At 52.9% G+C, this 15,698-nt stretch overlaps 2 protein-coding genes across 5 annotated transcripts; both read right to left on the bottom strand.

Moving 5' to 3' along the window:
• Nucleotides 1–766: 766 nt before the first annotated feature.
• On the bottom strand, nt 767–8,828 carry TMEM184A (transmembrane protein 184A). 3 transcript variants are annotated; one of them, XM_072349607.1, is made up of 9 exons: nt 8,732–8,828; nt 5,757–5,981; nt 5,201–5,366; nt 4,388–4,478; nt 4,222–4,297; nt 3,595–3,686; nt 3,073–3,242; nt 2,795–2,992; nt 767–2,378 (listed from the first exon to the last, which is right to left on the bottom strand). In XM_072349607.1, the coding sequence occupies exons 2-9, from the start codon at nt 5,979–5,981 to the stop codon at nt 2,128–2,130; spliced, it is 1,269 nt and encodes a 422-aa protein (XP_072205708.1). In that variant the 5' UTR covers nt 8,732–8,828; the 3' UTR covers nt 767–2,127. The 3 variants fall into 3 exon arrangements, with proteins under 3 accessions (XP_072205708.1, XP_072205706.1, XP_072205707.1); XM_072349605.1 differs by lacking the exon at nt 8,732–8,828 and adding an exon at nt 8,491–8,586; XM_072349606.1 differs by lacking the exon at nt 8,732–8,828 and adding an exon at nt 7,293–7,416.
• Nucleotides 8,829–10,376: 1,548 nt separating this feature from the next.
• On the bottom strand, nt 10,377–13,727 carry PSMG3 (proteasome assembly chaperone 3). Of its 2 annotated transcripts, XM_072349221.1 has the most exons (3): nt 13,374–13,727; nt 12,717–12,934; nt 10,377–11,037 (listed from the first exon to the last, which is right to left on the bottom strand). In XM_072349221.1, the coding sequence occupies exons 2-3, from the start codon at nt 12,930–12,932 to the stop codon at nt 10,885–10,887; spliced, it is 369 nt and encodes a 122-aa protein (XP_072205322.1). In that variant the 5' UTR covers nt 12,933–12,934; nt 13,374–13,727; the 3' UTR covers nt 10,377–10,884. The 2 variants fall into 2 exon arrangements, with proteins under 2 accessions (XP_072205322.1, XP_072205321.1); XM_072349220.1 differs by lacking the exon at nt 13,374–13,727 and having other exon boundaries at nt 12,717–13,113.
• Between the last annotated feature and the right edge of the window lie 1,971 nt (nt 13,728–15,698).

Below are 15,698 nucleotides of genomic sequence, written 5' to 3'. Positions count from 1 at the left end.
ATGCAGCCCATTATGTGCTGGAGTTGATCATTTGTGCAATGAAGTACAGCCGCGCTTCTTGCTGTGTTCTTATGCCAGTCTGCATCCCGTGAGCACACTGCCAGGTGCCCCATCATCAGCTCACAGTCTGTCCTCACCCAGGGGGTGAAGCAGCCTCTGTCCCCTCAGCTGTGGCACAGAGGGGCTCAGAAGATGGAGATGTTTGCTGAGATGTGGCCCTGCTTCCCTGCCAGCCCTGCGCCCAAGTCACAGCCTTGTTGGTGGCAGCTCCCTGGATGTGCCAATCGCTCGGCTCTTGTTTACAGGCCAGGTGACATGAAACACGGCAGCCTCACGGGCTGGGCAGGTCCAGGCAGCAGAACTCCAGAGCAGAGGGCTTGCAAGACTGGCTCAGTCATAGCCTGCCTGCGTTAACTCCACATTTCCAGCATGATAAGATACTTCTGATAATCATAAATAGATTTGTGTTGTTGCTGATGGGCTTGGCTCGGCTGCAGAGGACCCAGCAGCTCGGAACTGCTGCATCCACAGCTTTGGAGGAGGTGCAGCGCACGGTGGGGACACGGTGCTTGTGGAGGGAGAGGGATGAGCGCAAGCCCTGTGGGAACATCGGAGTGTGGAGGATGCTGTGTGTGCAGGTATTTCTGCTGGGCCAGCACCAAGGGGCAGGGAGGACGTGCAGCTTAAGAGCATCAGCATTAGAGCAGGAGCGGGCAGAGTGTGGGCTCTGCTTGCTGAGCTCAGAGAAAACGCTTGTTCAGCCCATGGTAGAAATTGCTGTTTATTAGAAAAAAAAATCATAAATAATTTCCTCTTGCAATTTACACTTTGCAGCTCAAGAGCAGGGAATAAAACAACACTAGGAGCTGTAAAACAGCTATAAGCCTCACCCATGGGTTTGTTTGCCGTGTGACTGCAAATCAAAGGCTCCAGACTTGCCCCTGTCCTTCCACTGCCCAGCTCCCACCCCAACCAACAGGTGGCTGGTGCCCAAAGTTCCCAATGGGATCACCTGATTTACAGCAGAAACAGGAGAAAATAGAAGTGGAGAGGAAGTTTAACAGAAGGACAGAGAAAATCTGTTGGGCTCAGCCCCACGTGCCTTCTCAGAGCCCAGGCAGGGTGATGGATTTGTGGGATGCTGTGGTGCTCCAGGTAATGGCTCACAGCCCTCGTGCTGCTGAGCTCCCCAGGGCCTCCAGCATCCACTGATTCTGCTCCTGCAGCACTTGCTTCTTGCATGCAGGGTAGGGACAGGGGATGGAGAGGAGTTAGGAGGAACAGACAGTTCCCGGTCGGTGCATTCCTACCACCACCAGTCACAGTCTGGTTCCCTAATAATGGCTCTGATAAGAAAGCTGGAATCCCTTTTAACTCCTGATCTGCTTTGCAGATAAGTGGGTTCAGACAAAAACAAGCTCCTCTGCCACTGAAGCTTTCAGGAATGCAGCTGCAGGACCGTGCAGTGAGGTCCAGGAGAGGTCCCACTGCTGATCCCAGGAGATGTGGTCTGGCAGCTGCATCCCCATCTGGAGGCTGAGGAGGATGAGCTGCTCTTCCTCCTGGCAAAGGGCTCCCGCACAACCCTGTGGGCTTTTTGAGGGAAAGGAGAGAGGAAAACATAAAAATAAGGCATGATGTCTTTCAAATGTTACCAGGTTTTGAGGTGAAGTGAAGTCACCTTCCTGCACTGCTTTTCTCCACGGGGCCCTGGAGATCGTTTTTTTACCCAAATCAGGAGAAACTAGAGCAGAACTGTGCTGAGAAAAGCATTTCTGTCACGCCTCGGTGCTGTTTGCAGGTAAGAGGAGGGTGAGGAGGCCAGACTGTCCAACGGCACTGCGGGGGTCCTGGCTCACTGGGAACCCAGCAGGGGTATGGGCACAGGACTGGCACCCAGACTGGCAGTGAAGCAAAGAGCCCAGTCTGTAACACCTTGGAGACGAGTCAAAAGCTGGCACTATTCCCTGGTTATTGCATCTTCCCTTTTAGGAACTGGCATTATGAGTAGAGTTCCTGGCTCTCCTCCTTCCAGCATGCCAACATGGCCAGGTCGTCACAGCCTTGAGAGAGCCTCCCTTCCTTGCATTTAAGCCTCTCCAACGTCTCTGTCCCCTCTGATATCTCCTACAGCTCCTCATCCGACAGGATCAGCACTCTCTTCTCGATGTTCTTGCTCTTCCTGCCTCCTGCTCCCTCTGCCCTGCAGGCCACGTGCCCATTTTCACCCGGTGCCTTGCACTCTGCCTCCTGCATGGCCTGCTGGGTGTATTGCTGGTAGGTGGGTGAGAAGTTGTGGATGGCGTCCTGCACGATGTCCTGAGGGCTTATCGTCTCCTTCAGCCCGCTCGAGATGCTCTGCATCGGGGCAAGGTTTGCTGAAAAACAGAGCAGGAGGTGATGGGGCATCAGACAGCCAACAGCCCGAGTGCTTCAAGACTGCAGTGATGTATTTCCCTAGAAATTCAGGAGCATGGTCTCACCATGGACCACGTCTCACTGTGGGACAAGGGAGCTTACAGTGGTGAGCACCAAGGAGGAGGAGGGCAATTCCAGCTCTATGTTTCAAAGGGTATAGATCCTCTCCAGCATTGTGTGCTGTAATACCAAAATCCCCTAATTCTGCCTATCCACACCAAGGTATCTTTTCCTGTCACAAGCAGTTGAGGGAGAAGGAACTCAAGGAGCACAGGTGGAGGCTCCTTTACTGTTTGTTACCATCCCATTGGTAGTGCTATAAGAGGTTGTCCTTTCCCTATCCACTGATGAAAGAAGGCAGAAGAGAGGAAGTTACCTGTTGAGTTTTCTTTCTTCTCTCTATACACTTGGCAGCTAAAAGCGTAGCGCAGGGCAATGGAAGCAAAGAGCATCTCAATGCAGATGATGAAGTTCTGGTAGCCAGCAGCCACTGTCCCAGCTCCCACCTCCTTCCCGTCGATGATCTGAACTTCAGGGATCACCCCAAATTTCTCCAGGATTGCCAGCAGTGTCCCTGTGCAGGGGAAGGGAGAGGGATCAGCTCCAGACAAGCCCCCCAGTGCTGCATGGTGCTGCAAGAAGGCTGGGACTCACCTTGCCAGAAGGAGAGGAAGATGACAGCCTTGATGGTGAGGAACTTAAGGACCGGCTCGAACGGGCGCAGCAGGTCCATGGTGGCGAAGTAGAAGAGGAAGAGGGCATAAAGAGCCAGGCTGACAGAGAAGTTGTAGATGATGGTGATGTAGAGATAGCCGCTTCGGACACTGCAGGGGGAGAGCAAGGTGCTGAGTGAGCACAGCTGGGGGCAAAGAAGGAAGGAGGGGAGCAGGGGGAGCAGGGGGGATGTGTGTGGCTGTGTGGGGGGCAGCCCAGCCCAGCCCAGCTGAGGAAGGTGGGGAGCAGGGGCTGCTGTCATGTTTGTATTTTGGCACTTGGGTGTTTAGTCCAAATCTTGCCTGGGGACAGTGTGGCTGTTCTTGGGTTCTTTGGGCTCTGTGTGGTCTCACTACCTGGGGAGGGCCAGCAAGTCCCCCCATCGCCTCTGATGGAGCAGAGACCATCCCGTCCCCTTCCCCCAGGAGATGCCTTCCTCCCAGCCCCACCCAGCATCCTCACTTGAAGTCCCCGTCGTGGTACTTCCCAAACGCCTGCAGGATGATGGTGACAATCGCCATGAGGGGTTTCACAATGCAGAACTGAAGCGTGGCCTGCTCAGGGGAGAAACAGCATGCACAGGGCAGGAGTGACCTCCTTCATGCTCTGCTCCCCCCCCCCCCACCTGGCCCCATCACAGCCAACTCTCTGCTGCTGGGATGGATGAGGGAGCGCTTCTCCATTGCAGGAGTGATCTGAACCAGCAGACAGGAGGGAGCAAGGCTGTGCACCCTGAGTGCTCCCAGAAATCAGCACAGCCACTCCAAGGAGGGGGTGGCTCAGGGACAGAGCGGTGCCTCCAGCCTGCAGCGCAGCACTGGGCAGTCAGGGAGCCGGCCAGCCAACCTGAGACTGGGCAGAGATAGAAATCTCAGCGCTGCAGTGGGAGGGGACCCTGACTCAGCAGTGAGTCAGAGCAAGGACAGCAAGCGCAGCGCCCTGCTGCTGGCCAGGTGCCGACAGACAGAAAAATAACGAGCATCTGGGTGAGATTTGCCTTTGGGTAAGGGACCCACAGCAACACAGCCCCGAGAGCTCCCCATCCCTTGCTGCAGAGAGGAGCTGCAGTGCTCCCCACCAGGTACCCACCTGCTTGCAGAAGCGCAGGAACCCGATGGAGTAGGACATGCCCTGAAGGCAGCAGGTCCCGTACAAACAGCTGGACCTGGAAGCAGAAGCCAAGGAAATGCTGTTGGGCAACAGGATGGGGAAAACAGGCAGAGGGCTGAGGAGTTGGTGGTGTGCCACAACTTACGCAATGGGTTTCCCCCGGATCTCTGTCATGATGGTGCTCTCCCCACCGAGGTACTCGAAGCACAGGCTCAGGAAGCTGTAAATCACAAAAGCTGGCAAGGAAAGGGCAGACACGGTCAGCAGGGCTGGTGGTGGAGATAGGGGGGCTTACATTTCACCTCCCTTCCTGCTCAGATGTCTCCTCATCTACCCAGTGTGTCAGGGTTTGGGACAATGGTGTGGGTGCGTAGAAGGCCACCAGCAGGTTGAATCCACCTGAGCCAGACACAGAGCCACATCTACAGAGTAAATGTGTTTTGCTGCAGACACAGCAGCTCCACACTGTGCACACACAACCCCTGCATGCAGAGAACGTGGTGAGCAAAGGATGTACCAGCAGCACCCAAGGATGCACATCTGAGCATGTGCAGGAGGAGGGTGATGGCCAAAGACCTTCACGGAAGGACATTAAACTCAATTCACAAGCTCTCTTAGCACCTCAAAACATCCCACCTGCCTGGTTTCATAGGTAAGTCTGCCTTTTGCTTTGGAAAAACAGTTTTTCTACCTCAAAGACGGGCAGATTTTTTTTCCCCTGGGAATGTGGCCAGATGCTGGGCTGTTAGAGACTGCAGGTGCCCCATAGGCCTCCTCTCCCTGCTGCTGATGGAGCAGGAAGGGGGAAAGCTCCAAATGGTGTCAGGGAGAGCTGAAAGCAGAAACAGTGGAGATCTGGCACAGTGTGCAAGCCGGGATGCTGCAGGGACACGGGGCAGAGGAGGAGAGCCCTGCTCTACTGTTAGCATCCCTGCTGACGTAGCTGCCCTGTGCTCACCCTCATAGCAGTCACGCACTGAGTCGAAGTAGACGTAGTACTGGTGGCTGCCGAGGAGCAGGAGGCTGAGCCACGAGTCGAAGGCATAGATGGGCACAATGAAAAGGATGCGGATGATGTAGCGCTGCTCCTTGGGGATGGTGTAGTTCCTCAGGTGCATGTAGATCTGTAAGGGAGAGCGTGCCAGTTATGCAGAGCCGTGGCCAGGACCGATGAGACTGGACTTAATTTGGTGCTCTGAGGCAGTGGCTCACTGTGGGGCAGCCCCAGCAGCGTGGGTCTGTGCAGCATCTCAGAGTGTGCCTACTGATGGGGTGCTGCAAGGCTGCACACCCACAGGCACAGCTGTGCAGTGCTGGATATGCTCCCAACTAGGTGCTGCCTTGTGCCTCTCCCAGCTCCAGCAGCCGCAGGGTAAAGTCCACCCTCCTGATTTCCCCACCACCAGCTGCAGGAGGAAACACCCACCTGAGGGTAAGGATTTGCAATGAGATGGTGGGAAACAATGGCTTTGCCCCAGCACTAACCTCGAGCCGTGACTCCATCCTGCCCATACCTGATGGAAGGTGACGATGAGCGCCGACCACACGAAGATGCCGGAGATGACCCGTGCTGTTGTTGTGGTCAGGAAGAGCTGCCGGCCATCCTGGGAGTCGTTGTGGGCAGCTGTGAGCAGGGTGAGGGCTGTGGATGGGGTGGCGGAGGCCAGCCTGGCAGCTTTGCCTGGCCCTGGGGAGCCGGGTGGTGCGGGAGAGGGCCAAGCATGGGTGGCATTACTCATCTGTGGGAGGGAGAGGCACGAGGAGTGGCGTGGGATGGAGGTGAACTGGTGAGGGGGAAGGTCCCAGCAAGTTTCCCAGCCCACAAATCTCCACTGAGCTTTTCTCCTCCCCGTGCCTTTTCCAGCGTGGCCTTCACCCAAGCCAGCCTATTCTCCATGGTCAGGGCTGCTTCTCTCAGCACAAAAATGCAAGTGTTCTTCAAGAGCAGATCCTCGTGACTGCAAGGAGGTGTCTCTAGTCCCCATATCCCCCCAAGCTCACTTTTCTTCCTCCCAGCCACAATCCCTCTGGCTTTCTCAGGGGTCACCATCCCTTGGGAAATCAAACCACCTGCCCACACTCTTGCTCTCAGGTATTCACACCTCCAGCTCAAGACCTCTCCCAGTGGCTACCAGTGACTTAAGCATTAAAATCACCTCCTTCCGTGATTAAAACCAGATACTGACATCCCTGAGGACAGTGTGTGCACGTCGTTATCCTGGGAGCCCAGAGAACACCGAGATCCTTGTGGTCCACCCCCAAATTTGGCTTCTTTCCTTCTGAGTGACCAGAAGTTTCCTTCTGAGTGACCTGCTAGCGACCAGCTCCAGGGTTCATCAGAAGAGGGAGGTTTGGCATCAACCATCATTCACCTCGGCCATCTCATGGTCCTGCTGTGCCAGCCCAGGTAGCAGCACACGGTTTAGGGATGCTGGTGCACTCCTGCATCTCTGCAGGATCCTCATGGGCAGCTCTGCCCTCCTCAATGCCTCTCACCCCAGCATTCCCAGCACAGAGCACTCTGCAGCTCAGCCAGCAAGGACCAAACTAATAATACGCTCTTATTTATAGGGCAGCTTCATATCTCAAGGCCAACAGATGCACAGGCTGCCATGTTTGGCCTCTCTTTGAGCTATCTATGGAAACCTGCTTTTTCCACATAACAGCGGTTAAAAAAAAACAAACAACAAAGCAGCAAGCAGAGCTCTAACAATATAGACACAGCACATGGTTAATAAACAAAGATTTTAGCTGCCGGGTAACTATCGCCCAGAGGAAAACCTGTAAGCACAGACAAGTGAGAGGCCAGAAAATATCTGCCGGAGATAAGTGTGGTAGAGAACAGTCCGGATCCACTTCAATACAGCAAACAGCCCAAAGCCCAGCTCGCCTGGCAGCTCCCTCTCCACAAACCCCAACCTGTAAGGGAGGAAACTCAGCTGGTGTCAGATCAGCAGCCCTAAAAATACCTCCCCCTGAGCCCTCCCGCTGCCTGTAAGTGGAGCTGCCTGGTGCTGGGTGCTGTAGACTGGCCGGGTCCCAGCGTGTACCTGCGGCTGCAGTGGGCTCTCGGGGCAGCAGGAGCAGAGGGTTTTCCTCCGTGCAGCTGTCGTCACCCTGCCCAGGCCGGCAGGAAGCAGGATCCAGGGGAGGGATCTGTTCTTTGGACAGCCCTTGTAAACATTAACAGGAGGCCAGGGAGAGCTGGCGGCACAGGCAGGAGGGAGGAAGCCTCGTTGGGACCCTTCTGTGGCAAGACCCGTCCCCCACAGCTCGCTATGGGGATGCCCTCTGTCAGGTTAGGCAGTTTTCACACTGCTCGAGCTTTGTGCAAGGGAAGAGCACGATCTGGCTCCCTGGGACACGGCAGAGAGCTGTGTTCAGCGCCAGACCCATTTATTCTGCCTTCAGCCCGGCGCCGTGCCACAGATGCTTGGCCCAAGCTGTCCCAGCTCCTATTAGCTTTCACAGCCCGGCTGTGCAGCAAGCAGCTCGGCACCAGCGGCCTTCCTGGCAGGCTCTCCTGCATTGTAAAACTCTTAACGCGTCGCAGCAAGTCATTAAAAACAAAAGCCTCGGTGCCACTCAGAGACTGGGCTCCCAGCTCCAGAGGTAACCAGATCCCGGCCATGCAAGGTAGCCGGGCAACTCAATGCAGCCAAAGGCCCATTTGCTTCCAAAACAAAGGCAGCCAGGAGGTGTGAGAGTAATTTTAGCCCCAAAACTCAGCTCGACAGGACGGCACATCCCAGCAGGCAGCTCTCAGACGTGGGGCAGACACCTGCTGTGCTCCGCCTGCCTGCTCTATCCCTGGGATAGCGGAGGTGCTCAGTGAAAACAGCCGAAAGCCATGGACAGGGCACTGGGTTTGGACAGGCTGTCTGCAGGATCGCTCTGTCCGTGCCATGCTGTGGGTGAGGGGAGATGGCTGACCTGCACCCAGGGATGGGAACGGCCAGGCCGTGTCCTGCCAGCACCAGGCACTCCTTTCCTGTTGATGGCTTCCAGATAAAGCCCGGCTCGGGGCTGTTTATGAGCAGCCTCTCTATACCACCCCCACACCACCAGGAGGAAGTACCTATAGCACATATAACCAAGGCAGAGCAGCACGTCAAGCCCATACGGAGGAGGAAGCAACGCGTGCACGGCAGGCTCTGCCCCACCACCCACAGGTGCACGGGGCCAACCTCCGCCCTGCTGGCCAAACCCCACCCGGCCATCGTGCCCCCATCCCGAGGCCCCACTCACCCTGCGGGGCTCCTCCAGTTGCGGGCCGTGGCTGCGTCCTGCCGGGCACCTGCCTCCGCATCCCCTGCGCCCTCCTCCAGCACTGACTCCTCCTCCGGGCACCTTCCCAGCAGGACACTGCCAGCCCTGTTGCTCCCTTACTGCACCCCCAGGGGCTCAGCCCCGGCCCTCTGCGCCCTCCCCATAGCAGCCTGGGCTGCAGGAAGGGCTTTACCTGCTGCAGAAAAGCTGCCAAACGTACCTTTCCAGTCTGCCCCGTTTGGCATTCACGCCCGGAAAGCAAACAGGGCTGGAAGGCTCCGGAGCTGCTGCCCTGCGTTTGTGGTGAGCGCTGCCTGGGTGGCAAAAGCAGTTCTTGTTGCGATTGAGAATGAATCCCTCCTGGAAGATAGCGATGACTAAAAGGCAGACATCTGGTTGTACAAGCAGCCAGGCTGGGGAGGCTGTTTTTTGGGACAGGCCTTCCCTTGGTTTACTGCAGAACAGAGCAAACTTGAAGGACCAGCTGCTCGTGGTCTGACTTATCGCCTGCAGAAAGGCAGCAAGATGAGACACTGTGGCTCTGAGCATCAAATGGGAGAGAGTGCCACGTCCTTTCTTTGCTCACCGCTGCGTGCAGACCTGGTTGCAAAAAGAACCAGGAAAGCATGGTAGTGAACCAGGCTGAGCTTTCAGGTAGCAACACATGAGGTTTTAAGGGCACAGAAGCAGTGAGGCAGCATATCATCACCACAGTGGAAGATGTGGCTTACATTGAATTCGCCAACTCATACATGGTTTATAAAGTCACTGGAGCTAAGGGTATCAAAGGAGCGCTGGGAGTCAGGAAACAACCTGTGTTTTGGATTGGGAATGAGCAAAGATCAACGTTAACAAATTCCATGGGGCTCTCTCAGCCTTCCTGGGCTGGGAACAAAAAAAGAAGAAATGTAAAAGAGGGAAAATGTGGAGTTCTGACAGATGCAAATTGCTGATTCTTGGAAGCACGGTTTGGAACATTATTTTTAGATGGAATTTCTGTCAAGGGCAGCTGCAAGCCTGCAGTTTCTGAATGTACTCTTAAAAAAAAAAAGCCCTAAGTTTCATTTCTCATTATCCTTTAAAATGCTGGAAGTAACCAGTACTGCAGAGGAAAGAGCCCTTTGGAATGCATTTGCTCCTATTGTACTTTTAGGGGATTCTTTTAGCAAGGAAAATGATCTGGCATAGGATCTGCATGGGGAACGGACAGGCTCTGTGCTGGTTCTGCTGATACTGATGGGTATCACACACAGCACAGCTCTTCCCTGCCTTGAATATGAAGGCAGGACCTGCCCTTTGTCTGCTCAGTTAAGTTCATAAGTGACAAAAGCGTGCAATAGCTTACTTAAAGATTTACTACTCGGTGCTACCTGTTCCAAGAAGAGGAAAAAACAAACGTGCTTTCCAAGCAAATAGCACAAGTCAGGCTGTTAAACGTGCTGTTAACTCATATCACCTCACCTAACAGCACTTTCTTTCAATGGACTCGGCCAGCACCCCACTGTGTAACCCTCAAAGCCCTTCTGTCTCCATGCCTGCTCTGTCAGCGCTTCAGGAGAATGGCAGCTTGTTGCATGTGGCCCAGAGCAATGCACACGCTGTCTCTCTGAAGTGCTACTATCTCGTCATAAGGAAACAACTGATATTTTGCCTCCTTCTCATTACCTTGGGTTCCTTCCTGCCATCAGGTTTCGTGAAACTGGAACACTGCGATTATCCACCTCTTCAAAATGAGACTGAAAGTTGAAGAGCAGATTCAGAACACATCAGGAGGGGGCTGGCGGAAGGATAAAAGCAGTCAGATAGGAGTAATTTCCTTAAAATAATAATAATAATTAAACGAAAAGCAGGCAAGACAAATCTTTCCTATCGTGCAATTGCTGTTTATTTGTTACGGAGGCTTGTATTTCAATTGAAGGGTTTTTCACAGAGCCAAAAACAAAAACAAAACCAACCACCAACCAACCATGTAAAATTAGATTCATCAGTGTTTCTTTTACTCACTCTGCACTGGGTGTTCCCCTTTGCGGTACAGTGTAGCTACAGAGCTTGGCATCCATCATTCCTCCTCGGGACTCAAATGCATTGCTGTGACGTTGCCCAGATGTACAGCCCTCCCCAGGTGACAAAAGTAACATTTCTGTCCTATACTGAAGCAATTTGTTCTCATCACCAACTACCTGGACCGCAAACCTGTCGCAGCAACAAAACCCGCAACCGTTCTACACAGTAGAGGAAAAATTCATCACATTCCTAAGCCATGTCCAAAACCAGCACAAAGACATTCCATCATTTTCATTTCTTGTCCTCTCAAAATAAGCGGCGATGAGTCACGGACTCCAGATCATTTCCTTGAATCTAGATGGTACAACTTCACCACACTTGGCAACTTCGGATCACTTCCCGTAGAGCTTGTATTCCTTCCATGGTCTTGTCCTTCAAAGCCATAGCGAGAAGAACGGGTTTGTTCCCAGCTTCCTGAGACACAAATGCCACCAGGTTTTTGGCACAAACGTGGACGAGGGGCTGAAAAGCAAAGGTAGACAGAGGTACAAACCCAGCTGCAAAGTCCTCCCGTGTGAGTTAGCAGAGGAAGAGCCCCACAATGACTCGTTCATGGAGCACATCATGAACCTGACTATGCTGGAGGCTGAGCATGAGTTTGCTGAGCACTTCCAGCGTGATTGGAAACAGACACACAGCTTGGCTGGTCAGCAAAGCCAAGCCGTGGTATGGGATAATTCAGAAGGCACTTTCTCAACTGACTTAAAATAGAAGAGTTTAGACCTGCAAGTGGCAGCCCAAGAAACAACTGGCCTGGAGCTGCACTGCAGTTCTGCACTGCTTCAGAGTGTTTAGAAAGCTGCTGTTGAGAGCCCTTCTGCAATCCTTCCCACAGCACCAAATATCAGCTCATGTCAAATGATCAGAATGCCTCTATTCCCACCATCACCAGATTCCCTGGTACCACATTCCTGTTGCTGACCAGACTATGCTCTGCTGACAAACTCTGTTAGTAAGCTGTCTTGGTTTTGTCATTCTTAGAGACCTCAACCTGGCGTTATACGCAGCCTTTGCACGTGTAAAAGATGCTTATGATTTTAACAGAAATAAATGCTTAGTCTGAAGCGGGGAAGAAAAGGGAAATAATCTTCTTAGTGTGGCTTCTTTAACAAGAACATCCAACTTGTCTAAGTTGTATCAACACCTATAGCTGTGTATCCCTTAGAAGGCTGAGCTAGCGTGACTTTAGCTGCCAGCGTAGCTTGGAATGGTCTCAAACTGGGATGTTAACAGCACCAAGCAGGAAGCCAGCAAATTAAAACGTCTTCAAAGGTGAGATTGATTAAGTTGGCCACACGATTTAAAAACACCGTGTAAAAAAAAAAGGTACTTCCTGTCTCCAACATAAAAGGCAGGAACGGCTCAAGGTGCTGCTGTTCAGAATTAGCAGCCACGTCAACCAGGCAAAGCAAAGCTTCCCCCACCCAGGGAAGGCAGGCTGTTATTGAGGAATGAGAACTGCACCGAGGGGCAGACAGAAAGGGGAACCTACTTGTTGTTACAGCTTTTCTAGTTAAGGGTTAGCAAGTAACAGCTGACAGCCCAACCATGATGGAAAGCCTCATAAACTTGTAGCTCTGTAACTTACTGCTTTAATGCTTGACCAGCCGGTGCTTTGCAAAACACATTTGGTTCTGCTTTTCTCTCCGGCTCTGTGAAACAGTCGATAAAAACTCGTTTTGTTGGAGGAAAACAAATTAAACTTTATCAAGGGCAGGTGCACAGAGAGAGAGCATCTAAAGTCCATTGTGGGGCTGGCAGAGATGGAGGCTGGGGGGAGGGGAAAAAAAGAGACTCCAGAAGGAGAAATCATTGGAACAGAAAGCCAGGAAAGCTTATCACAGGCTGTGTTTGATCTTGCAACCCTTATAGCTGTATCAAAGCTTGTAAACACAGCAAGGCAAGCCATACCCTGCGTGACACAAAGCAGCAGCCCCACAAAGCACTCGGAGATGCCGGAGGTGTTTTTGTTTCAGAGGAAGCCCCTCTTCCTTCCCAGCAGCTTCTGACATCCATTTGACCGCCGTGCAAACACCGCTTAACGACCGTGATTCATCATCAGCTCCCTGGCAACTCGCACGGCCCCACCTACAGCATTTCCCCTTCGCCTCGGTGCCGGGGCGCTGCGCATCTGCTCCTACCTCATCCTTGCCCAGCAGCACTTTGGTGCTGAGCGAAGGCCTGCCAACGTTGTCCCCTACGGTGTCGGGGTCCACGTAGACGAGCGTGCCCATCTTGCCGTACTGCGTGACCACCACGAGGATGGAGTTGGAGAACGCGGTGCAAACCACCTCGGTGCGGACCCCGCGGATCGCTTCCTCCCGCCGCTTAGACGTCACGACGGGGCCGGCTGCCATCGCTGCGGGAAGCGATCAGATCGCACCGGATGAAACGCGGCTGCCCAAACCTTCCAACCTCTCGTTCATCGGGTTGGCTTTGTTAATTCCGGAGCGTTAAAGCATCCAGCCCGTGTGCCCTCACACCGCCCGCGATCCCCTCCTCGTCCCCGGGCCCAGCCGAGGCCTCGCACCGGCAGCCGGCCCGCCCCGGCGGAAGCGGCTCCCGTCCCCTCCTCCCATCCCACCCTCCGGCGCGGGCAGATGGCGCCGGGCCGCCATGATGGGGAGGAGCCGCCTGCGGTCCGTGTGCGCGTTTGGGCCGCGCTGTGCTGGACGGGGGAGAGCCTGGAGCCCGGCGGCCTTCGTGCGCTTTAAAACTTAACCCTTCCTTCCCACCGCATTCACTTGTTACCGTCCCTTTCCAAAACGCCCCAGTTAAAGCACTGAACCCCGCGTTACCTCTATAGCCAACCCCTCCTTTTCGCTTCGCCTTACAACTTGTAGCTTCCAGGCTCTGTGCTGAGAGTGCTCGGAGGCGCCATCAGAGAGCAGCAGAGCTCCACTAAAAGCCTGCTACTGTCTCGGGGTTGGTTGGTGCAGGAGGGGAGGTTTCGTACCTTCCGGCTCCCTGGCAATAGATTCTCTTGCTCACCAGCATCACTCGGAGCTGTTTGACAGCGATAATAGCAGCTCCTGTCAGCAAAGCCTCCTGCCTCACGTTGGAGTGTTATTGCTGTCCTGCCTTCTCTGAAGGAAGATTTAACCTGAGGAAACAGAAAGGAACGGATTCTTCCTGCCATCCTCACCAGCCTCTGTTTTGTTCTGTACGGGATGGGAGGGCAGACAGAGTCCACTCCAGACTCCCGTGGAAGCAGCTCTGTCCCCTACACCTCACTGATGTCCAGTAGTTTCGGAGCAAAGAGTTATTCCAGTTGATTAGAAACCATTTGTTGACATGAATCAGAGGGCTGGATATGTAGCAAACACGTGGAGCTGGCAGCAAGAGGCAGCCGAGCCTTGAATTTTCAACACCAAGAATAAATGCATTCAGAAAAACAGGGATAGCTGTGAAGGAGGAGGCTCCTATTGCTCATCTGACCCGGGCAGGCTGTGGGGCTTTGAGTGGACCTGACCTGGGACCTGCCCGTGGGGCTGCCTGCTGCTTCCCACTGTGCTCTGCCTCAGCAGGACGTGTGTCTGTGCTTGCACTCTGCTTATCTGTAGAACTTTTCATCCAATGATCCCTAATCACATTGCAGACATTATTGCATTTAGCTTCATCAACTCTCTTCTGACATAAGAGGTTATTAATACACCCCATTTTACGGTCCGAGGGAAATAAAGGATGAAGGCAGACAGCAGTTCAGAAGCCATCACATCCTTGGCTGCAAGGCACCAGATCTCTTCTTCCATTCCCATGCACTTACAGCTGAGGAAACATAAGTCGTGTGTGTCACTGTCTCAATTACTAGCAAAAATCAATGACTATGCAGCCCAATACCTTGTCAAGAAATACTACCCATAGTATTGCAGCTTTGAACCTTTATTATTGTTTATTCGAGCGGTTTCTTACCACTCTTGGTTTTATTTTAAAGCTTAAGTGCCTCTGTGTGGCCTGCTGTTTTATCATAATCTCTGCATTTATCTGAAGTGGTTTTATAGAGCTAATGCATGAGATCTGCAGAGCATTAGAAATGTTTCTCGCTTCTCTTGAAAAGTAGACACGGTGTTTCAGGACATCCATTAATAATCCCTGCTCTTGGGAGCGCCTGGCTATCAAAGTGCTGGGTTGCTTTATTAGTTTACAGGTTATTACTTCTCTAGTTTAGATTTCTCTCTTGTATCTTTTATGATGCAGAATATAGACTATGAGCTGGAACCTGAGGTGCAGCCAGGCTCTGGTCTGAGCATCCAAGGAGAGAAGAAAGGAATTGGTTTGCTCCCCAAAGCAGGATCTGCTTGGGAATTCTTCTGACTCCAGTTATAAATCAGCTGCATGAAGCAGAGCTGCTGCTAAGGACGATCCTCTGGCCAGCCAATATCCCTGTGCTCCTTTTCCCTGCGTCAGCATCACATCAAGGTTGGGAGCATGTGGGTGGTGTGGGGTTAGCGTGCCCTCGTGTCAGTGCTCCCAGGGACAACAAATAGCATCATTTCTCCTTCTATGGGGAGGTTTGCATGTTTGTAAGTTGTACACACAGCTCTTATTGTACGGGACAGACCCTATTTCCTCTGCTGCGTGGAAGGCTAAGCCAACCCATCAGACATTGCTCTTTGAGCCATTTACCTGTTGAGCACAGTTCTTCTTTTCCAGCACAGAATTCAACCTCAAAAAACCAACAAAAAACCACCATCTTCTAACAGAGAATAAACCTAAAGCTGAAAAACAAGCAGTGCAGTTTCTGTGTAGTCTGGAGACTGCAGCCAGATGCACATCTGATGTGCTTGAGGTGGGTGCGAGCCTGAGACTGTTGGGTCATCCTGTTGTCTTGCTTTCTTGCATTTGCATCATAGTGAGGAAACAGTATGGGAACGTTTGTTGATGTGTGTATAAATAGTGAGTGCTCACATATGAATATTATCCTGTTTGCCTGCAAAAGCTCAGCATGCAGAGTAGGAGTTAAAAGCATGTCAGTAAGCCAGCACTCTCTGGCTGGGCCTGGAAGCATCCAGGTAGCAATGTGACAAAAGCTCTTTGCTTTTTTATTGCTTCTTTTTTATTCTCCTTTCAGATTTAGCAAGCTATAGATGGAGTACTCTGACCCTTACAGGATTTAGTGATGC

This window comes from Excalfactoria chinensis, chromosome 14, assembly GCF_039878825.1.
Source record: "Excalfactoria chinensis isolate bCotChi1 chromosome 14, bCotChi1.hap2, whole genome shotgun sequence".
Lineage (NCBI taxonomy): Eukaryota > Metazoa > Chordata > Aves > Galliformes > Phasianidae > Excalfactoria > Excalfactoria chinensis.
Note: the sequence above shows the minus strand (reverse complement) of the source record. Positions and strands in the feature narration are given on the sequence as shown.